Source organism: Haematobia irritans, chromosome 4 (genome assembly GCF_050003625.1).
Source record: "Haematobia irritans isolate KBUSLIRL chromosome 4, ASM5000362v1, whole genome shotgun sequence".
NCBI classification, from domain to species: Eukaryota; Metazoa; Arthropoda; class Insecta; order Diptera; family Muscidae; genus Haematobia; species Haematobia irritans.
In genome coordinates, this window is record NC_134400.1 from 176,628,152 (window position 1) to 176,652,861 (window position 24,710).

At 35.4% G+C, this 24,710-nt stretch overlaps 1 protein-coding gene and 1 long non-coding RNA gene across 2 annotated transcripts; one reads left to right on the top strand and one right to left on the bottom strand.

The window, feature by feature from the left end:
• The first annotated feature begins 5,665 nt into the window (after positions 1 to 5,665).
• On the top strand, positions 5,666 to 11,799 carry LOC142236130 (odorant receptor 85c-like). The gene is made up of 4 exons (XM_075307386.1): positions 5,666 to 6,549; positions 11,064 to 11,268; positions 11,351 to 11,506; positions 11,583 to 11,799. Exons 1-4 carry the CDS (start codon positions 5,768 to 5,770, stop codon positions 11,640 to 11,642), a joined length of 1,203 nt encoding a protein of 400 aa, XP_075163501.1. The 5' UTR covers positions 5,666 to 5,767; the 3' UTR covers positions 11,643 to 11,799.
• A 2,012-nt stretch (positions 11,800 to 13,811) lies between these two features.
• LOC142236214 (uncharacterized) lies at positions 13,812 to 15,282 on the bottom strand. The gene is made up of 4 exons (XR_012721941.1): positions 15,015 to 15,282; positions 14,302 to 14,375; positions 14,141 to 14,234; positions 13,812 to 14,084 (listed from the first exon to the last, which is right to left on the bottom strand). It is a non-coding gene; the product is annotated as an uncharacterized LOC142236214 (long non-coding RNA).
• Between the last annotated feature and the right edge of the window lie 9,428 nt (positions 15,283 to 24,710).

Here is a 24,710-nt window from a genome sequence, read left to right on the forward strand (position 1 = left end):
GCTCCCATATAAACCGATCGCCAGATTTGAACTCCGGTGCCTTTTGGAGAACCAAAATTCATCCGATCTGGTTGAAATTTGGTTCGTGGTGGTAGTATATGATATTTAACAACCATGCCAAAAGTGGTCCATATCAGTCCATAATCATTTATAGCCCCCATATAAACCGATCGCGAGATTTGGTTTTGAAGCCTCTTGGAGGAGCAAATTTCATCCGAGTGAGTTGAAATTTGCGGATGACAGTCTTTCGTAGAAGTTTCTACGCAATCCATGCTGGAGGGTACATAAGATTCGGCCTGGCCGAACTTACGGCCGTATATACTTGTTTTTTTTTTTTTTTTTAATTATTAGTTTGTATTTTAATTGTTGTATTTGTATTTCTTGATTAGTCCTTACAAAAATATGGTAACAATTTAAGATACAACCTTATAATAAAAAAATGTAATATGTATAACAATAAATACATTTTATTGATGAAATGTATTTTTGTAGTAAGCCACCACATGTACCTTTTCGCACAATACGGATATCTGAAAAAGGAGAAGAATAAAAAACACATTAATTTGTTATTCATAAAAATTTGTGTGTACACACAGAAAAATATTTTCTGAGCCAATCACAAAATTAATTGATCCAATTAATGTTTTAATTGAAATGTCTTCAATCACGAAAATGATAGTATCAATCACAGAAAATACTTGATTAAAAAATTAATTGATTTCATTAGCAAATTTCAATAAAATTTTTAAGTGATGCTGAACAATTAAACATGTAACAATTGATTTGATTAAAAAATTAATTTTTCAAATAAAATTTTGCTTCATATTTGTTGGGAGCTATATTAAGGTTTATATTCCCATATACAAATATTTAAATATGAACCAATTTAAAGAAACGTTTTTTATACGTCTCTTGACTTAAAATTTAAATTGGTTAACATCCTGGAGCATATTTAAAAATTAATTGGCATCGCTCCGGATTACGGATGTCCTAGAAGGAAAGTTCTTCTCCCCAGGCATACTTTCGGCCATGAAATAAGTAGTGCTTTCAAATCATATAATCACCCAATATGTAATCACTTATTCATAGATACACCAATGCTTGCAAAATAGCGACGTATTTTCTCAGGCAACCAAATTTCGAAAATATTAAAATGTGGCGAGTAATGTTGTAATAGGAGCACTACACGCAGAAAAGTGGAAAAGGAAAAAATGTTGATCAATTTAGATTAGCCATTTTATTTCTAACAAGTTAAATTTTTGTAATTTGTAAATTTTGCAATAGTTCATTAACTGGAATAATGCATGGCATTTTTCCAATAGTGTTCGCGGGGTATAAGAATTTACTACGGAACAAGAAAATTTTATTCACTGATAACAAAGCATTCGAAAAAATGAACAAAACCCGAACTAAAACCAAGTTTCCTTAAATTTAGTAAAATTTCTTATAAAATGATAGTTCTGATTTCCTTTATTATAGAAAGCTTATCATACATACGAATAACACTTAGCAGAGAAAAATATTTTAGTTCATTCGTACTAAGAAATAGCTTTTAAAATCGTCAGAAATGTCACCAGCATTAATGAGGTGGGATAATCCACCGCTGAAAAACTTTTTGGTGTTCGGTTGTAGCAGGAATCGAACCCACGACCTTGTGTATGCAAGGCGGGCATGCTAACCATTGCACCACGGTGGCTCCCACCAGACCAGAATAGGTCCATTGTGATTCATCGATGTGCTCTTTCCATCTTCTTCCTTCCGATGCGGTCCGCTTTGTCCCAGAATTTGCTCCTGCTCGTTCTCTTTGAGCGAAATCTCAGAACAACCAACCAGAGGCCCTGATGAATGCAAGTATGTTCCTTAAGCTGCATTCCCGCAGATCAGTGAGAGCGTGAAAGAAAAAGGAGCCCAGTATCTTGTTTCTTCTAAAGGATAAAGCTGGACACTGGCACAGGAAGTGGTACGAATCCTCCGTAGCTTCCGGATCCAGGCACCATCTACAGATATCATCGTCTTTAAATCCTATTCTTACCATGTGTTTCCCAAGTGTGTTATGTTCTGTTATGATACCAATCAATGGTCGCAATTCATCTCTTGTCATCGACATCAAAATTTCGCAGTTCCTACGTTGCTTTTCGTCCCATATCAACTTGGTTTGCTCGCAAGCATCCGAAGAAAACCAGCGTCTTCGCCATAGTTCATCATATTAGACCTCTATCCTGTAATGATAAGAAGTTAGTGGAGGAAAAACGTCCGCTAGGACATTATTCTTAGCCAGCACATCCGCTTCCTCATTTCCTATTAATCCCTATGCCCACACCCTACAAAAAAATCGCTTCTGTAACATATACCCCAAACACATTTTGCTTTAACCATATATATTTTCAGGATTTGTCGAAACAAAATATTGTTTGTATTGTTCAAACATGTTATGTTTCACCATAGGGCATACACTGATAGTAAAAAATTTTAATGAAATTTTCTTTGTGTGGATATATTTTTAAAGCGCCAATTGGTTACTTCTATTATTTTACTTGCAGCATACTCTCTAGGTCTTCCTTTCTAAACACATATATGTTTATAGGCAATTTCCAAATTAATATATGTTTGAATCTAAGCATATTATATTTACAAACATTTTATGTCCCAAACATTATATGTTCTAACATATTAACATATATGTCCCAAACATATTATGCTAGTTTATGAACATTATATGCTTGCACTTAAAAATATTGTGTTAAAAAATATGAGTTCCAAACATAAAATGTTTACACCCAAACATATAAAAAACAGTCTTTCTCGTCCGTGCAGGTACCCAGCACAGAGTTATATTATGCTGTTCAGTGAGAACCTTGAGTTCTCTATGACAGCGGCTAACTACCTTAGACCTTATGTCAGCACTGCACAATGCCTTTATTGCTGCCTGACTGTCGATGAAGAAGCTGATTTCGCTTCTGAATAACGGTCTCATCAACAGCGACTCAGCAGCATTTGTGATCGCAGACATCTCAGCTTGAAAAATATTGCAATCACTATCGAGCGTGTAAGACTCCCTTATTTCCAATTCACTACAATAGATTCCGGTGCCCGTTCCTTCCTCCATCTTTGACCCATCCGTATACATATTCAGGGTTTCGAAGGGTATTCTCCTGTCTTCCCAATCCTCTATACTTGGTATCATGTATGTCGGTTTGTCATAATAAACATGCTTCGTGGCCCTATGGTCCGTCTCTCTATACTCCCCTGCCAGAATCTCAGTATGCCTGCAGGCTGTCCTCTCCAGCGTTTTCAAGCTCTTAAGTCTCAGAAGTGTCAGTTCCGCCGCTTTCCTTACATGTATATCGAGTGGAATAACTCCCATCAGTACATCCAAAGCGGCAGTGGATGTGGTCTTCATAGCGCCTGTCATATAAATAAGTGCGGTCCTATTTATCATATTTATTCTCGACGTATGATTTTGGTGTTTCACGATTGTGCACCAAACATGACAACCATACGTGGGCACAGGTCTTACAATCGAGGTATAAAGCCAGCCAAAAAGAGAAAGGCTTCATTTCCCATTTCTGCCCGACCAATTTCTAGCACGAGTATAATGCCGCATAGGCACTCTTTATGCGATTCGCAGTATTCTCCATCCAATTTAGTTTGAAATCCGAAATAACTCCCAAGTACCTTGCTCATTTCGAAAAGGGCCAGCTTCGTGCCCTGGAATTCAGGCGACTTGTAACTGACAACCTTGCTCAACCTGGTGAACAGTACCAATGCCGTCTTTCCAGGGTTCACCCCTAATCCGCATCCTAGTGTCCACTCCGAAAGATACTGCAAAGACCCGCTCAGTACATCCGAAATAGAGTGCAGGAATTTCCCCGATACCATTATCACAATGTCATCCGCGTATGCCACTACCTTGATGTCCATACAGCCCAGTGAATACCTCGTTCACCACCAGTAGCCATAGCAAAGGTGATATTACCCCTCCCTGTGGCAATCCTCTAGTGGTCAACTCGATCCACTTTATAACGAATTTCTCGACACCATTCTTCGCTAATACCCGTACTACTTTATCCAATCTCCAGAAACGCCGCCAATGTATATTCGCCATATGTCATGGATCTTTCTATGTGATGCACCACTGAGTGCAGGGCACCACTGAGTGCAGGGCAGATTCTGCAGCCTGATAGTATCATGCCTAGCTGGTTCCTTATATGATCATCCAGTATCCTCTCCATCGTCTTTAGCAAGAAGAATGATAAGCTTATTGGTCTAAAATCCTTCGCCGTTCCATGTGATATCTTCCCCGCTTTATGAATGAAGATTACCTTAACCTTCTGCCAAGCCCTTGGTATATATCCATGACGAAATGAGACCCTCATCAATTCTACATAAGATTCGCCCAACAGATCGAAAGACTCCTGAAGCATACATGGGTATACCCCGTCCAAGCCTGTAGATTTATATGGGTCGAAACTGTCAATCGCCCATTTAACGCTCTCCATGGTCTCCAAACCTAATATATCCTTCTCCGATCCTCCGTGGTCCATAGAAAAAGGAACATCCGTTGTATCACTGAAATTTGGGCTATACGTAAAAGTGGACCGATATGGCCCATTTGTAATACCATCCGACCTACATCAATAACAACTACTTGTGCCAAGTATCAAGTCGATAGCTTGTTTCGTTCGGAAGTTAGCGTGATTTCAACAGACGGACAGACGGACATGCTTAGATCGATTCAGAATTTCACCACGACCCAGAATATATATACTTTATGGGGTCTTAGAGCAATATTTCTATGTGTTACAAACGGAATGACACTATACCACTAGTATATACCAATATTCGTTTGCAGTGTTTTGCTGTGTTAAACCAATCGGCATCGTAGGAATGCACGTTTAACAAAAAAAGCAGCAGTTGGTAGAATTGAGAGAGTACCAAATAGGAGAATACCAAACTACTGAGATATGAGGTAACCAATTTGAGTGGTTGTTTTACTACGTTGTTTTCGAAAGACCAACACTCATACTAACAACCACCGACAGTAGTCGGTTGTGATGAATATTGGTGGTTGAAATTCATTTTACCAATTGGTATTTTAAGATTGCTAATATTGGTGTTATAGTAAACACCTGGTCGATTGCGGTAGATCGCAGCCGGACCTCAATCCGTTGCACTTTTGCATCTGGCATTAAACAATATCGATGTTTCATGCAGCGTATTACGACATTGTCTACCGTATGGAGACCATAATTCGTCCCAAAAATAACCAATTCGAACTAATTTATAATTTATATAATAATACTAAAAATATAGCGAATATTTTAGGCACCCTGTAAACTCCTGACTCGAAAAATTGCGAGGTAATTAAGCGGGATATTACCGTACCACTGGAAATGTCACCACAAAAATATTGGCTAGTACTTTCGAATTTCTCTTCTCTCAGCGTATCATTTGGCCAATCACTAAGGTGTTTCATGGAATGTCCTATTTCCTCCACAAATATATAATTAAATCAAGAGTGCTGTAATGTTTGCAAATAAACATCGATATAAGAAAACAATTACTCGAACATAGCAATTATATACATAAGGTGGTGTTCTTCATATGCGGAATGTATAAAAAGGACCAATAATTCGTTTGGAAATTTTATACGCCAATAAATCGCTTCATATCTCAAGAACACCCGGAAAGATATACAGAGACAAAGTTAAACTAATCTTAGTGAATTCATACTCCATTACGCAGTGCAGTGAAGTAGTCCAAGAAGATGGTTAAAACAAACCAATCGTTGCGTTTCTACGATTTTATCTCTTTGCCCCTGAGATTCTATAGTGCTGCGGGCATAAAGATGTTCCAGTGGGATAGTGAGGACATCATGACCAAATTGGATAAATTCCTCTTGGTGTTTTTGACAATAAATCTTTTTTTAAATTTTATAGCAAAATGTTGCTTCTTCATATTTGGAAAGTTTGATAGCCCACTACACCTTACCGAATGGTTTCTCTATTTATTGTTTGCCACAAATGGTCTATGCAAATGTCTTTCGGTGGTAATGGGTCGTAAGGACCTCTTTAAAGTTCTAAAAGATTTGGAAAAGATTTCCCCCTCGACACCACAAGAACGTCGAAAATTTGAAATGCTGAAATACTACAAACATGTAATGCGTCATTCCATATTCATGGGCATTCAACATTTTGCCATTGCGACCTTCTTCGTAATATTCCCCATGGTGAAATCAATCGTCGCGTATATGTCCTTGGAAGAGGAGAATAGGGTTTTCGTGGGTTATACACCCTATATATTGATCTATCCTTTCGAATCTAAACGGGGCATTGGTTATGTGTTGGTCTATTTGACTCAATTTATAGGAGGTTTTACGATTTCGTGCTATACTGTGGGCTCAGATATGCTCCTAATGTGCTGCACATATCTAGTGTTAATGCATTTTGATGATCTACGCAAACGTATAGATGAATTCAAAACTCAGGGTTACGCCAAAGATATGAAGGAGCTAGGTTGGATTTTTGAGAGACACGATCTATTGAATCAGTAAGTTGAATGTGAAAAGTAATTTTAGTAAAGAACAAGTACAGTAATCCCTCGATTTACGTCGTCTGAGTTTACGTTCTTTCGATTTACATCGTAAACTTTTTTGTTCGATTTACGTCGCCATTCGATTTATGTGGTCGATTTTTTTTTTGCACACTTTATCAGAAACCCCTTGAATAAGTAAAATAAGTATCAACGATGATGCCTTCGAAACATTTTTTTCTGACTTTTTTGCAGAGCTTTACAATTTCTAATCAGCAAAAAAAAACATTGGTTTATAACCACGAGGTGACCAACTTCCAACGCCTAGAGGTCAGCCCGTGGACCCACAAGGGACCCACAAATTGGCAAACTTAGAGGAAAACACTTCAGCTTTCACACACAGAAATTATGTTGATATCTTTATCAGTTCAAAAGTTACAGAATTATTTCCAAAAAAGCTATGTGGAACCATTTTGCGATGGTTAATACTTCGATTTTTACTTTGGACAATCCCATCCTTATTAAAATAAACAGAGAGACGGACATCGTTAGATCGTCTTAGAATTTATCTCCAATCCTGTATAGGTGGAATGAAAAACTTTGACCTAATAAAAAAAAACATTTTGACGCAATATAAAAAATGTTTGACATCGCAAAAGTCGATTCTTCAAGCAGGGCACAATCTCCCTATTCGATTTAAACTTCAATTATAGTTCGATTAGTCGATTTTGGTGACTACACAGAAAAAAAGTGTCTCGTAAATTTAAGAAGATTTTTACAATAATTTATTACTAGAATTTTCCAGAATTTTAGTTCATTTTTCGTATCTTCAACGAAAATTAACTACTCGAAATGAAATTTTACAAATTCTAAGTAGCAATCGTTTAGTTCATGGCCTACAAAATACGATGGAAATTTCCTTAAAAAAATTCTTAACTGGTAGTTAAAAATTCGTTTGTCATGCTATAAAACTACTTGTGAAATGTAAATGTATTTTCTAAATAATAAGTGCAATTTACCATAAGATTTTTTTGTATGAGAAATATTTTTTTACGAAAAATGAACTTGAAAGTGGATAGCAGTTTCTTACTGACAATTCCTATGGTTAATAATTGTTGGTAAAAAATTTCCCAATGAAATATTTTTGGTTCACATGTAATTAAATTTATAGACATTTTCGTCAAAAATGGGTAGATATCATTTCATGAAGTTTTTGCTAATTTTAAGTTAAACGTTTCATTGTTCTTATACTGATGTGCATTTAAGAGTATTGTTTTTAGAGTAAATTGTGGACAGATGCGATGAACTAATGCATAGTACAGAGATCTTTCTCGTCAAAGTGGAATATGTTTAATGTAAAGATGATGTTACTTGAATTTTTTTTGAGAGTGAGAGCATGCAATGCAATGATGAGAAATGGTAGCGAGTGATGGGGATGTTGTGTATATCTGAGCGTGGGGTTGTTTTTGTTCTTTCAGTGGTTTGTGTTTATTATTGGCGAATGGTTTATTTGTCTGGATGAGGTGTTGTTTTCAATGAAGGCACATGTGTTTTTGTTGTTGTAGGAATGTTTTGGTTTTGCTTGGTTTTGTTTGGCATGCTTCAGTTATATAGTTGGCGTTGGCGTGGACTGTTGCATCTTTTTAGCAAGTATGTAACAAGGGAATATAAAGGTATGGAATATTTTGGTTTTTTTAGACATCTATTGGTGTTTGTTTATTAAAACTTTGAAATGAAAGTTATTAATATTTTAGCGATGAGATGTACGATGGCGAAGTGATGATCGGTAGCTTAGAAAAAAGTTATTAAGAAAGTTCAATATTTAGGAAAAAATGCTAAAATGGAAAGTATATTGAAATTGTTTTATCTAATTTAATTTTTATTATTCAATGTAAAAAATAAATATTCAATTTCAGAGTAACTCCAGATGAATTTGGAAAATTGTTTGTTACACCTCAGCGTATAGTTTAATGATAAATAGGTAAGAGTTCTTTTTCAATGTGGTTTTCTTTTAAAAAATAATATTCTTTGTGTATATTATTATTTGCTGATTATTATTATTATTTTTTTAACAAGTTTCATGTTTTTCTTTGTTGTAAAAAAATATCTAAGTTAAGAGCAACCCCAGATGGATTCGGGCAAATTTTTATATTTCTCCTCAGCGTATAATTTAATAGAGAAGTGGTAAGTTTTCTTTTAAAAATTGGCTTTCTTCTCACTAGAATATTTACGTTTTAATGACATTTTTATTGTCAAAAATTACACACTCAAAAAAAAGTGAACTCTCTATTTCACTAAAGCCAATTTAACTTTATTTTAGTTCATGGAATTATTATGTTTGGAGGAAGTTTCCTTTACTCTAATAATTTTTTGTGCACGTTAGTTAAATTAACTATAACCGAGGAAAAAAATATACTCAAATAAAGCATAACGATTAACTAAATTCCTGTCTTCCACAAAATAGTTCAGAATTTCTTTAAATTTGTAAACTTTACCAAAAATGCGTCCATCATGAACTTCGTATGTCACTAAAGACATTCTTGCAATTTTGAACTCCACGTTTTTCCTTCAAACTACAAAATTTTCCTTAACAAGTGAAAAAACTTAGTTATGTCTAATAAATTTTCTTGAATTTGTCGACAAATATTTACTTATTTGTATGACATCGACGTGATGCCAACGTTTGTAATACTGTTTAGTTAAAATTTTCTACAAATATTCAAAATTTTCTAAAATTAACCCAAAGTTTTCTTCCTGGTGGGTTCACTGTTTTTTCAGTGCAGGTTTTAATACCCTATTTTAGTACTACTTTAATCAAATATTTTTGGAAAATTTTTGTTACACCTCAGCATATAGTTTAATCATAAATTGGTAAGTATTCTTTTTAAAATGTGGTTTTCTTTTAAACAGGATATTTTTTATTTATATCATTATTTGCTAATTATTATTATTTTTTGAAACTAGTTTAATGTTTTTCTTTGTTGTAAAAAAAATATTTAATTTCATAGCAACCCCAAGATGGATTCGGGCATATTTTTATATTCCTCCTCAGCGTATAATTTAATAGAGAAGTGGTAAGTTTTCTTTTAAAATTTGGCTTTCTTTTCACTAGAATATTTAAATTTTTATGACCTTTTTATTATCAAAATTACATGTTTTTAATACCTTATTTTAGTATTACAATAATCAAATATTTTTGGAAACAAATTTAATATATTTATTGTAAAAAACAAATATTTAATTTCAGAATAACAATTTGGAAACATTTTTATGAATTGGTAAGCTTTCTTTAACATTCTTTTAACCAGAATATTTAGTTTTTTTTATGCATATTATTTCTTTAATTAGATTTTTTGGAAACCAATTTAATGTTTCCTTTTAATTTAAAAAATAAATATTTAATTTCAGAGTATCCCCAAATGAATTTCGATAACTTTTTAACCTCGGCGTACAATTTAATAGAGAATTGGTAAGTTTTATATTAAAACTTTGGCTTTCTTTTGACAATAATATTTATTGTATTATGTCCTTCACATCGATAACAACACAGTTTTATGAGTCAATATATTACTTAATTCATTATTTCTCTAATTGTTTCAGGTACAAACTTTATCTAAGAAAAGTTGAATTCCTTACACCATTTAATAAAATGCCCCCAAATATGGTAAGTTACAAGCTAATTTAAAGAGATTAAAAATTATATTTTATTACATGTTAATTTTTAACAATTTTCATTATTACTTTCATTTTTTTCAGCAAGATATGTGAATATATTAACGATGAATAAAAAACTAAGGAAAAGTCAAAATGTCCAAATAGCGAGTTAAAATAAACTACTTTCTTGTTCCACGTGGTCATAATTTTTATTCACAAAAACATTGTATTAAGAACTCTCATCATAAGTTTTTATAATAAAGTACTTTTGCTTAAAGAAAGTTGAATTTTAATGTATGAAAATTTTCAAAATAGTAAAACGGGTTGTTGTTCCTTTAATTATTTAATTTCTCTGTACTGTGGAATGATTGATTTAAAAATAGTTTAGTCGTCGACATTTTAAGGAGACTGTTAACCACTTTTTATTATCGGGTTTCCCAAAAAATAAGCAGGTAAACCAAAATAATACTGACTTTTTAACTTGGTAGGGGTATATAAATCTTATGGTGTTGTAAGAATGAACTAAAATACAATGTTATAGATTAACTAAAATTTAAGAGAATTATAAACTAGACAAGTTGAAAAAAATCTTAAGGGCTAAATCATGGTCAATATTACTACAGTTTAGTTCATTTTGCAATGGAAAAGGGTTCACTGTTTTTTCAGTGTATAAATTGATTTTTTAACCAACATCTAAGTTTCATTCGATGTGAAAAAAAAAATTCAAAATTTTTAGATTGAAAGATTCGATTTCGACTATTTTGACGAAAAGTCGAGAGCCTACATTTCATCTTTTATTTTTCATTCTTTTTCATAAATTGCCACGTTGCTTCAAAACTTATGCAAATTCATAGGATTTTTTTTTTAATTCTCCACAGTTTGGCGACGACGGTTAATGACGTTTTCAGCATCTCAAATCTTTTTAACTACATGGTTTCGATTTCGATTCTTTGTATGGTATGCTTACTAATCTCATTAGGATCCGAGTTTGGCTTTCATGTAATAAAATTTGTAGGATTTTTTTTGTCGGCCTTGGTGCATGTGTATTACATTTGCATGTTTGGCAACCTGCTGATGGAACATGTAAGGATAATGTGTGATCGATATGTTGTTGTTGTTGTTGCTATTGTAGTCCTTAAAACTAATCGCTGTTCAATTGTTTTAGAGTGCAAGCATTGGTGAGGCATTGATGGGCCAAGAATGGTATACGGCAAATGTTCATTACCAGAAGATGATTGTTGTTGGCATTGCCCGCTCGCAGAGGCTATGCTATCTTACGGCTTATAAATTTTTTCCCATTTCCATGGAGAGTTTTTCAAATGTAAGTGATATTGAGTTTATTGCAATATTTTTGTTTTTTTTTTATGACGATTAAAACTATTTCCTTATTGTTGCAGTTAATGACAACTGTATATCAACTGTTCACTTTACTTAAAGCCCAAATGGAAGAATCTTAAAATCGAAATGAATGTTACCCCCGTTAAGGAATTAATTTAAAGCACTTTATAAAATAGGAAGTAGTTGCAATAGTTGTAGGTTACAAGACACAAACACACACATACAAAGAAAATAATGCTTTTCTTTCTGATTCTCTAATAAAAATAATTGACTTTATCCATTTTCTAATACGAATTGCTGCTATTCAGTATTACCATTGTGGCATTCCAGTAGCAAATTTGCCACTTTTGTTATAGTACGTTTTAATATTTGACGCCACTTTTATGTCCTGCCGTGGTACTTTTTAATTGCATTAATTATACCCTGCGCCACACTGTGGAACAGGGTATTATAAGTTAGTGCATATGTTTGTAACACCCAGAAGGAGACGAGATAGACACATGGTGTCTTTGGCAATAATGCTCTGGGTGGGTCCCTGAGTCGATATAACCATGTCTGTCTGTCCGTCCGTCCGTCTGTCTGTGAACACATTTTTGTGATCAAAGTCTAGGTCGCAATTTAAGTCCAATCGCCTTCAAATTTGGCACATGTTCCTAATTTGGGTCGGAATAGAACCCTATTGATTTTGGAAGAAATCGGTACAGATTTAGATATAGCTCCCATATATATCTTTCGCCCGATATGCACTAATATGGACCCAGCAGCCAGAGTTTTATACCGATTTGCTTGAAATTTTGTACAAACATAACACTTAGTCGTGTAGTCAAGTGTGCAAAATTTGATTGAAATCGGTTCAGATTTAGATATAGCTCCCATATATATCTTTTGCCCTATATGGAGTTATATGGCCCCAGAAGCCAGATTTTTGACCGAATTTGGTTGAAAGTTTGCACTAGGGGTACAATTAGTAGTATAGTCAAGTATGCAAAATTTGATTGAAATCGGTTCAGATTTAGATATTACTCCCATATATATCTTTCGCCCGATATGGACTAATATGGTCCTAAAAGCCAGAGTTTTGGCCCAATTTGGTTGAAATTTTGCACAGGAAGTAGATTTAGAAATGTAGCTATGCGTGCCAAATTTGGTTGAAATCGATTCAGATTTAGATATAGCTCCCATATATATCTTTCGCCCGATATGAACTAATATGGTCCTAGAAGCCAGAGTTTTACCCCAATTTGGTTGAAATTTTGCACTAGGAGTACAATTAGTAGTGCAGTTAAGTGTGCAAAATTTGATTGAAATCGGTTCAGATTTAGATATAGTTCCCATATATAGCTTTCGCCCGATTTACACTCATATGACCACAGAGGCCAATTTTTTGCTCCGATTTAGTTGAAATTTTGCACAGGGAGTAGAATTAACATTGTAGCTATGCGTGCCAAATTTGGTTGTAATCGGTTCAGATTTAAATATATCTCCCATATATAGCTTTCGCCCGATTTACACTCGTATGACCACAGAGGCCAATTTTTAACTCAGATTTAGTTAAAATTTTGCACAGGGAGTAGAATTAGCATTGTTGCTATGCGTGCCAAATTTGGTTGAAATCGGTTCTGATTTAGATATAGCTTCCATATATATGTTTTTCTGATTTCGACAAAAATGGCCAAAATACCAACATTTTCCTTGTAAAATCGCCACTGCTTAGTCGAAAAGTTGTAAAAATGACTCTAATTTTCCTAAACTTCTAATACATATATATCGAGCGATAAATCATAAATAAACTTTTGCGAAGTTTCCTTAAAATTGCTTCAGATTTAAATACTTCCCATATTTTTTTACTAACATTGTGTTCCAACCTAATGCATTAGCCGCACCGAAAAAAAAGTTTACTATTGTTTACGAAAAATGAACTAACCCATAGTAAGAATGACCATGATTTGGCGCCAAAGATTTTTTTCATCTAGATAAGTTCATGATTTTCTTATAAATAAGTTTATGTATTGCATCCTATTTTAGTTCATTCTTACTACGCTGTGGGAAGAATGTACTTACACTCATTCAAAATATTCCTGCTATCCGGAAAAATGAACAAGTTTTTGGGAATCCTATATTTAGAAATTGGTTTCAAATAAACTGTTTATCAGTATAATTTTCAAAGAAGTAAATAAATTGAGGAATTAATGGTACAACAAGCCTGTATACAACTAAGAAATTTTTCGTACAACATAAGACAATTTTTCATAACTACCAGTATTTTATTTCAAAAAATTATTATTATATTACATAAAACTATGGCTTATGATATACAATAAAAGAAATGTTTTTATTCGTACACTGTATGCTGTTACTTTTCGGTAGTTAGTAATTGCTTCTTCAAAAGAGTAATATTCTATGTTAGTAGAATGAAACTAATTAATATGAATTTCCATTTTCTATCCATATGAAAGATATATGCCATAAGTTGCTATTTTCATTTCATTTTTGTCCAATTTCACCGATTTCGCTAGTTTTTGTTGTGTGGATTTGCGTCATAAGCCTCTGAAGTTAAAAAGCTATATAAAATATAAAAATATTATCAAATTCTATGGTATTTTGATCTTTAACTTACAAGAGAATTTTCTTAGAGCAAATAGGGATATCAGCTTAGTTAGCATTAAACAGTAAGAAGATTCCAAAAAAATACCATTAGATTTGCTGTCATCCTGCAAATGAAAATTATTTTTAATAAATAGAAATTTTGGCTTTATTACAAATGGACGAAAAACTTACCACATTGAAAAAAATCATCCAATTACTACATTAGTGGAATCATATCCATGCACAAATGGGACATTTTTGAAATCCTTCTCAGAATATAAATGAAATAAAAATATTATAAAATTAGATATAATTTCCACTTGTCAATATAGCATTTAGTATTTATGGTGGATATTAAGTTCGAGTTTAGTGGCTAAAATCCCAATTTTTCATGATTAGTTTTCTTTAGAAATACATGGGAACAAAATTGAACCGTTTTTGTGTTCATTTAAAATTTATATCAAATTTTTAGTAATTTCAGGTCGCTGAATCCAAATTTACACTTGTTTTTTTAAGAGCTCGACTTTTTGAGATATACGGTTATGTTCAAAATTAAGGCACTTCCGCTATATATATTGGAATAACTTGAAAACAATTCATCATATTAAATTAAAAAAACAGCGTTCTACATAAGCTTAAAAACGATTTTCTGTTCTTAATCGTGTAATCCATTTAAAGAATACAAACTTAATAAAAAACTTGTTTCGGGCTATTCTCCATCAAGTTATATTTAAATTTGCATCGAAGGCGTATAATTTTATACTTTTCTTACTGATTTATTTCTTAATTTAGCACCTAAACTCGAACTTAGTACACACCTTAAGGACTCGCTATAACATAAAAATATAGACTCAAAAAATTGTACTGTGATCCAGATGTAGAGTAAATATAGATCATTTTATTACCACTCATTATGAATATTTTTATGTAAACCAATTTAAAACCGCACTAATTTTAAATTATTAATAGAAATATACAGTTTCTTAATATGTGATTTATTTTAGAGTTATTTATTTTTTATCAATATAAAGTGTTTTTGTTTTCTCTAACATCACACCATTCACTTATCAGTTTCTAAAATGTTACGAAATAAATGTATTTTTATTAATAAACACAAATACCGCACGCAAGCGCACCACGTGTGCGCTTCATAAATGCATCAACAGAACTGAATGCACCAATAAAACTCAAAGACACAAATAGTCATAAAGGACACATATGTAAAGAAAAACAACTCCACACACACATGATCCCTTTCTGATCTCGCTATTGCAACAAAACAACTATCACCACAAAAGATACCAACAACACACATTCCATAACATCATCGCAATAACAAACACAAACAAAAAAAAAAAAAGATGATGCAATAATTTCATAAATTCTTCTCACTTCAATTTCCAGTATCACGTTTATTGATTAGTTGGTATTCTATCTATAGGATAAGGTAAAATATATTCAAAATTTACGAGGAATCCATAAAAAATTATATACACCCGTCAAGGATTAAATTAACTACTTTTTATTCTACTTTATCTAAAATTTTCAATGTGAGGAAATATACTCCAACTTATAGTAAAAACCGAAATAAGCAGTAGGAAGCCGCCATACGAATCGGTACTGTGGTTAAGTTAATTTTTACTACAAAAATTTTTTTCCATACAAAAATTTTTCTTAGTAAATTGTCCACATTTCGTAGTAAGATTTTTATATTGCCTATGTCTTTTTATAATACAATCAACGATGCATTAACTAGTGTATTGGAAATTTATTTAAGGAAAAATCCGTCCCATTTCGTAGTTAGTGAACTAAAAAACATTTACTGAAGTTTTATAAGTTTTCCTTTAGCTAAGTTAATTTTCGCAGTGGTTACGAAAAATGAACTATATTACAGTAAATTTTTTGAACTATGTGGAAGTTAAACTGGTCCTAAAATTAACAAGACACCTTTTTTTCTGTGCGACTAAAATTTTGAGTCTATAGATATTGTAGAAGTCTATTAAATTCTGTCCAGATCGAGTGATATTTAAATGTATGGATTTGGGACAAACCTTTATATATAGCCCCCAACACATTTGACGGACATGATATGGTATCGAAAATTTAGATCTACAGAGTGGTGCAGGGTATAATATAGTCGGCCCCGCCCGACTTTAGACTTTCCTTACTTGTTTATACTGTAATTTATTTTATACATTTAGATCGCAAATAGCTTTAAAATAACATACGTGATTTTATAGAAAGTTTATTAATAAATATATATTACCTTTTGCTTTCATTTTATGTTCAAATAATAAGCATAGAATTTATTTTTTATGGAATGAACAATATGTTCGACGTTGGTGCCATTTTATTGAGCGGCACTGTATATGATTGGATTTTTAACAAATATTCGAATTCACGGGTCGAATATTATATTTGTAGAATTTTTATACCCTCCACCATTGGATGGGGGTATATTAACTTTGTCATTCCGTTTGTAACACATCGAAATATTGTTCTAAGACCCCATAAAGTATATTTATTCTGGGTCGTGGTGAAATTCTGAGTCGATCTGAGCATATCCGTCCGTCCGTCCGTCTGTTGAAATCACGCTAACTTCCGAACGAAACAAGCTATCGACTTGAAACTTGGCACAAGTAGTTGTTATTGATGTAGGTCGGTTGGTATTGCAAATGGACCATATCGGTCCACTTTTACGTATAGCCCCCATATAAACGGACCCCCAAATTTGGCTTGCGAGGCCTCTAAGCGAAGCAAATTTCATCCGATCCGGCTGAAATTTGGCACATGGTGTTAGAATATAGTCTATAACAACCATGCAAAAATTGGTCCACATCGGTCCATAATTATATATAGCCCCCATATAAACCGATCCCCCGATTTGGCTTGCGAGGCCTCTAAGAGAAGCAAATTTCATCCGATTCGGCTGAAATTTGGTACATGGTGTTAGTATATGGTCCCTAACAACCATGCAAAAATTGGTCCACATCGGTCCATAATTATATATAGCCCCCATATAAACCGATCACCAGATTTGACCTCCGGAGCCTCGCGGAAGACCAAAATTCATCTGATTCAGTTGGAATTTGGTACGAGGTGTTAATATATGGCCTCAAACACCCATGCAAAAATTGGTCGAAATCGGTCCATAATTATATATAGCCCCCATATAAACCGATCCACAGGTTTGACCTCCGGAGCCCCTCGGAAAAGCAAACTTCATACGATTCGGTTGAAATTTGATACGTGATGTTAGTATATGGTATCCAACAACCATGCAGGAATTGGTTCATATCAGTCCATAATTATATATAGCACCCATATAAACCGATCCCCAGATTTGACTTCCGGTGCCTTTTGGAGAAGCAAAATTCATCCGATCTGGTTGAAATTTTGTACGTGGTGGTAGTATATGATATTTAACAACCATGCCAAAAGTGGTCCATATCAGTCCATAATCATATATAGCCCCCATATAAACCGATCCCGCGATTTTGTTTTGGAGCCTCTTGGAGGAGCAAATTTCATCCGAGTTAGTTGAAATTTGGTACATTGTGCTAGTATATGGCCGTTAACAACCATGCCTAACTAGGTGCATATCGGTCTATTGTTATATATAGCCCTCAGATTAACCGATCCCCAATCACACAAAAATTGGTCCATATCAATAATTGTATATAGCCCCCATATAAGCGACCCCCATATTGCAATTCTGGCTCCCTACGTACCGTGCAAAAGTCCATATCGATTCGTAATTATTTGTAGACTTACCTACACATACTTTTTTTGTCTAATGTATACCACGTATGGACTAACATACAAATTAGAAAACGAATTAAGATACCACAACCCAAGTAATTCGATTGACGCAATCCATGGTGGAGGGTACATAAGATTCGGCCTGTCCGAACTTACGGCCGTTTATACTTGTTTTTAACATAAAGAGTGATACGGTCAAAATTTGTTCAATATAAACTTGACGTATTTCTTTCAATTTTGCATTTAAAAAACCTGAACACCCCTCATTTTGAAGGTGTGTGTGTAGAATGTTGCTCCTATTTTGATTTTGGAATTCACTCTTCAGTTGTCAAAATGCCGTCCAATCAAGAAGAGCAACGTATCAAAATTTTGCTCGCGCATCGCGAAAACCCGAGCTACTCGCACGCAAAGCTGGCAAAATCGCTAAAAGTTGCCAAATCAACCGATACAAATGTAATTAAAGTGTTTGGGGAACGTTTGTCGACTGCCAGGAAGTCTGGATCGGGGGGAAATCGAAAACCGGAAGCCGCTGAGACGACAAAGAGCGTTGCCGGTAGTTTCAAGCGAAACCCTAACCTCTCTCTCCGAGATGCCGCAAATAAGCTGAGTGTATCGTCTACAACCGTGCATCGAGCAAAAAATCGAGCCGGACTATCGACTTACAAGAAGGTAGTGACTCCAAATCGCGATGATAAACAAAATACGACGGCCAAAGCGCGATCCCGGAGGCTGTACACGACGATGCTGACGAAGTTTGACTGCGTGGTAATGGACGACGAAACCTACGTCAAAGCCGACTACAAGCAGCTTCCGGGACAGGAGTTTTATACGGCAAAAGGAAGGGGAAAGGTAGCAGATATTTTCAAGCACATAAAACTGTCAAAGTTCGCAAAGAAATATCTGGTTTGGCAAGCCATCTGTACCTGTGGCTTGAAAAGCAGCATTTTCTTAGCTTCCGGGACTGTCAACCAAGAAATTTACGTGAAAGAGTGTTTGAATAAACGTCTGCTGCCTTTCCTGAAGAAACACGGTTGTTCCGTACAGTTTTGGCCGGATTTGGCATCTTGCCATTACGGTAAAAAGGCCATGGAGTGGTACGCCGCCAACAACGTGCAGGTGGTTCCCAAGGACAAGAACCCTCCCAACACGCCAGAGCTCCGCCCAATTGAGAAATACTGGGCTATTGTCAAGCGGAACCTAAAGAAGACCAAAAAAACAGCAGTTCAAGGCAAACTGGCTTTCTGCGGCGAAGAAGGTGGACAAGGTGGCTGTACAAAATCTGATGGCAGGTGCCAAGCGTGAGGACCGGCAATTCGGATTTAGAAAAGCGAAAGCCTAACTGAATATTTTTCCTGAATTTTATACTAATTGAACTTGAAAAACAAATTTAATTTGATTTTTTAAATAAACGATTTCACCGATTTACATGCGTTTTCCCTTGACCAAATTTTGACCGTATCACCCTTTAATATTATCCAAAGTATGATTTACAGCCTAAAAGTATCCACGATATTTTTATACCCTGCGCCACACTGTGGAACAGGGTATTATAAGTTAGTGCATATGTTTGTAACACCCAGAAGGAGACGAGATAGACACATGGTGTCTTTGGCAATAATGCTCAGGGTGGGTCCCTGAGTCGATATAACCATGTCCGTCTGTCCGTCTGTCCGTCCGTCCATCCGTCCGTCCGTCTGTCTATGAACACATTTTTGTGATCAAAGTCTAGGTCGCAATTTAAGTCCAATCGCCTTAAAATTTGGCACATGTTCCTAATTTGGGTCAGAATAGAACCCTATTGATTTTGGAAGAAATCGGTTCAGATTTAGATATAGCTCCCATATATATCTTTCGCTCGATATGCACTAATATGGACCCAGCAGCCAGCGTTTTATACCGATTTGCTTGAAATTTAGTGCAAACATAACACTTAGTCGTATAGTCAAGTATGCAAAATTTGATTGAAATCGATTCAGATTTAAATATAGCTCCCATATATATCTTTCACCCGATATGGGCTTATATGGCCCCAGAAGCCAGAGTTTTGGCCGAATTTGGTTGAAATTTTGCACTATGAGTACAATTAGTAATATAGTCATGTGTGCCAAATTTGATTGAAATCGGTTCATATTTAGATATAGCTGCCATATATATGTTTTTCTGATTTCGACAAAAATGGTCAAAATACCAACATTTTCCTTGTTAAATCGCCGCTGCTTAGTCGAAAAGTTGTAAAAATGACTCTAATTTTCCTAAACTTCAAATACATATATATCGAGCGATAAATCATAAATAAACTTTTGCGAAGTTTCCTTAAAATTGCTTCAGATTTAAATGTTTCCCATATTTTTTTACTAAAATTGTGTTCCACCCTAGTGCATTAGCCAACTTAAATTTTGAGTCTATAGATTTTGTAAAAGTCTGTCAAATTCTGTCCAGATCGAGTGATATTTAAATGTATGTATTTGGGACAAACCTTTATATATAGCCTCCAACACATTTGACGAATCCCCAAATTTGGTTTGCGATTGCTCTAAGAGAAGCAAATTTCATCCGAACCGGCTGAAATTTGGTACATGTTGTTAGTATGTGGTCTCTAACAACCATGCAGAAATTGGTTCATATCCGTCCATAATTACATATAGCCCCCATATAAACCAGTCCCCCGATTTGGCTTGCGGAGGCTCTAAGAAAACCAAATTTCCTCCGATGCGACTGAAATTGGTTACATGGTGTTCGTATATGGTCTCTAACAACCATGCAGGAATTGGTCCATATCGGTCTACTTTTACGTATAGCCCCCATATAAACGGACCCCCAAATTTGGCTTGCGATTGCTCTAAGAGAAGCAAATTTCATCCGATCCGGCTGAAATTTGGTACATGGTGTTGGTATATGTCCTCTAACAACCATGCAGGAATTGGTCCATATCGGTCTACTTTTACGTATAGCCCCCATATAAACGGACCCCCAAATTTGGCTTGCGATTGCTCTAAGAGAAGCAAATTTCATCCGATCCGGCTGAAATTTGGCACATGGTATTAGTATATAGTCTCTAAGAAACATTCAAAAATTGGTTCATATCAGTCCATAATTATATAGCCCCTATATAAACCGATCCCCAGATTTGAACTCCGGAGCCACTTGTACGAGCAAAATTCATCCGATCCGGTTGAATAATCATGCTTGCCACTCGAGCAAAAATAATCTAGCAAAATTTTATTTCAATAGAAAATTTTGTCAAAATTTTATTTCTATAGAAAATTTTGTCGAAATTTTATTCCTATAGAAAATTTTGGCAAAATTTTATTTCTGTAGAAAATGTCAAAATTTTAATTCTCTAGAGAATGTTGTCAAAATTTTAAATCTTTTGAAAATTTTGTAAAAATTTTATTTCTATAGAATATTTTGTCAAAATGTTATTTCTATAGAAAATTTTGTCCAAATTTTACATCTATAAAAAATGTTTATTTCTATAGAATATTTTGTCAAAATTTTATTTCTATAGCAAATTTTGTCAAACTTAATTATATAAAGGGTGATTCTTTTGAGGTTAGGATTTTCATGCATTAGTATTTGACAGATCACGTGGGATTTCAGACATGGTGTCAAAGAGAAAGATGCTCAGTATGCTTTGACATTTCATCATGAATAGACTTACTAACGAGCCACAACGTCGAATTTTCAGTGAATGGGCCCTAGAAAAGTTGGCAGAAAATCCGCTTTTTTATCGACAAATTTTGTTCAGCGATGAGGCTCATTTCTGGTTGAATGGCTTCGTAAATAAGCAAAATTGCCGCATTTGGAGTGAAGAGCAACCAGAAGCCGTTCAAGAACTGTCCATGCATCCCGAAAAATGCACTGTTTGGTGTGGTTTGTACGCTGGTGGAATCATTGGACCGTATTTTTTCAAAGATGCTGTTGGACGCAACGTTACGGTGAATGGCGATCGCTATCGTTCGATGCTAACAAACTTTTTGTTGCCAAAAATGGAAGAACTGAACTTGGTTGACATGTGGTTTCAACAAGATGGCGCTACATGCCACACAGCTCGCGATTCTATGGCCATTTTGAGGGAAAACTTCGGAGAACAATTCATCTCAAGAAATGGACCGGTAAGTTGGCCACCAAGATCATGCGATTTGACGCCTTTAGACTATTTTTTGTGGGGCTACGTCAAGTCTAAAGTCTACAGAAATAAGCCAGCAACTATTTCAGCTTTGGAAGACAACATTTCCGAAGAAATTCGGGCTATTCCGGCCGAAATGCTCGAAAAAGTTGCCCAAAATTGGACTTTCCGAATGGACCACCTAAGACGCAGCCGCGGTCAACATTTAAATGAAATTATCTTCAAAAAGTAAATGTCATGGACCAATCTAACGTTTCAAATAAAGAACCGATGAAATTTTGCAAATTTTATGCGTTTTTTTTTTAAAAAAAGTTATCAAGCTCTTAACAAATCACCCTTTACTAATTGTATTCCTAGTGCAAAATTTCAACCAAATTCGGCCAAAAATCTGGCTTCTGGGGCCATATAAGTCCATATCGGGCGAAAGATATATATGGGAGCTATATCTAAATCTGAACCGATTTGGCTAATATTTTGCAAGATTTTCGAGATTCATAAAATATTTGGATGTACGGTATTTCAAGAAAATCGGTTGATAAACACGCTAACTATGACCACATCGGGGATAAATATATATGGCAGCTATATCTAAATCTGAACCGATTTTTTCCAAAACCAATAGCGATTGTCTCTGTCCCAAGAAACGGCCCTCTGCCAAATTTGAGGACGATTGGACGTAAATTGCGAGCTGTACTTTGTGCACAATATTACATATACAGACAGACGGACGGACAGACAGACAGACAGAGAGAGACGGACATCGCTAAATCGACTCAGAATTTAATTCTAAGCCGATCGGTATACTAAAAGATGGGTCTATGACCACTATTTCTTGGCGTTACATACAAATGCACAAACTTATTATACCCTGTACCACAGTAGTGGTGAAGGGTATAAAAAATGTGTTTTTCTTTGTTAGACCGGGGATTATCAGCCAACCTGTTAGCCTTTTGAACCGCTGCCCTGAGCCAATGCCGCCGAATAAGTGATTAATTGCTTATAAGTCTTTTCTGAAGACGAATCTTATGGCTTTGGCGTGTACAGAAGTTGCTCTCCTGGAGGCGTCATGCTTTGGGTGGTTGGCCTTCCGCCCTTTCATCAGATGCTGGGTGGTGAAGAGGTCACATTGTTGCCTCACCGATAGCATTTTGGACTTATGCTGCAGATGCTGTTCCGGTGTCTTGAAGTGAAATCCAGTGGCAAACCACAGCGCAGTATTCTGCACCGTGTGAAGATTTTTCCATTGGGTATCGCTTATGCTCGGGGTTTCGGCCGTTCAAACGTGGCCGCATAACTGACAAGGGGACGACTAATCGACTCATAGGTCTTTTGAATCATCTCTTTATCTTTCCTCAAAGTGTTACCAGCCACTACCTTCAAAATCTTGTTTCTACTCACAATATTTTAGCAACTACACACAACTAACGCTAAATTTTACTTATTTTTGTTGGAAAATTTTTGGTAAAGGGTGATACGGTCAAAATTTGGTCAAGGGAAACGCGTGTAAATCGGTGAAATCGTTTATTTAAAAAATCAAATTAAATTTCTTTTTCAAGTTCAATTAATATAAAATTCAGGAAAAATATTCAGTTAGGCTTTCGCTTTTCCAAATCCGAATTGCCGGGCCTCACGCTTGACACCTGCCATCAGATTTTGTATAGCCACCTTGTCCACCTTCTTCGCCGCAGAAAGCCAGTTTGCCTTGAACTGCTCGTCCTTAGCAGTTTTTTTGGTCTTCTTTAGGTTCCGCTTGACAATAGCCCAGTATTTCTCAATTGGGCGGAGCTCTGGCGTGTTGGGATGTTTCTTGATGTGCTTGAAAATATCTGCTACATTTCCCCTTCCTTTTGCCGTATAAAACTCCTGTCCCGGAAGCTGCTTGTGGTCGGCTTTGACGTAGGTTTCGTCGTCCATTACCACGCAGTCAAACTTCGTCAGCATCGTCGTGTACAGCCTCCGGGATCGCGCTTTGGCCGTCGTATTTTGTTTATCATTGCGATTTGGAGTCACTACCTTCTTGTAAGTCGATAGTCCGGCTCGTTTTTTGGCTCGATGCACGGTTGTAGACGATACACCCAGCTTATTTACGGCATCTCGGAGAGAGAGGTTAGGGTTTCGCTTGAAACTACCGGCAACTCTCTTTGTCGTCTCAGCGGCTTCCGGTTTTCGATTTCCCCCCGATCCAGACTGTCGATAAACGTTCCCCAAACACTTTAATTACATTTGTAACGGTTGATTTGGCAACTTTTAGCGATTTTGCCAGCTTTGCGTGCGAGTAGCTCGGATTTTCGCGATGCGCGAGCAAAATTTTGATACGCTGCTCTTCTTGCTTGGACGGCATTTTGACAACTGAAGAGTGAATTCCAAAATCAAAATAGGAGCAACATTCTACACACACACACCTTCAAAATGAAGGGTGTTCAGGTTTTTTAAATTGAAATATTCGTACGATTCCCAAAAATAGTAAGAATGAATGAAAGACAGAATTAGTCATGTACTGCAAAGATCGCAAAACTCCCACGGTTAAGCCCATATCCTTAGGGGGTATTGAAATTCCCTTTGGTGAGAGTGCAAAATACCTTGGCGTTATTCCGGACTGGAAGCTGATCTTTAGGCTTAATAGTATTGAAGAAAGGTCGAGGAAAGCCACGGTAGGTTTGTACTCGTGCAAAAAGGCAATAGGAAAAAAGTGGGGACTAAAACCGAAAAT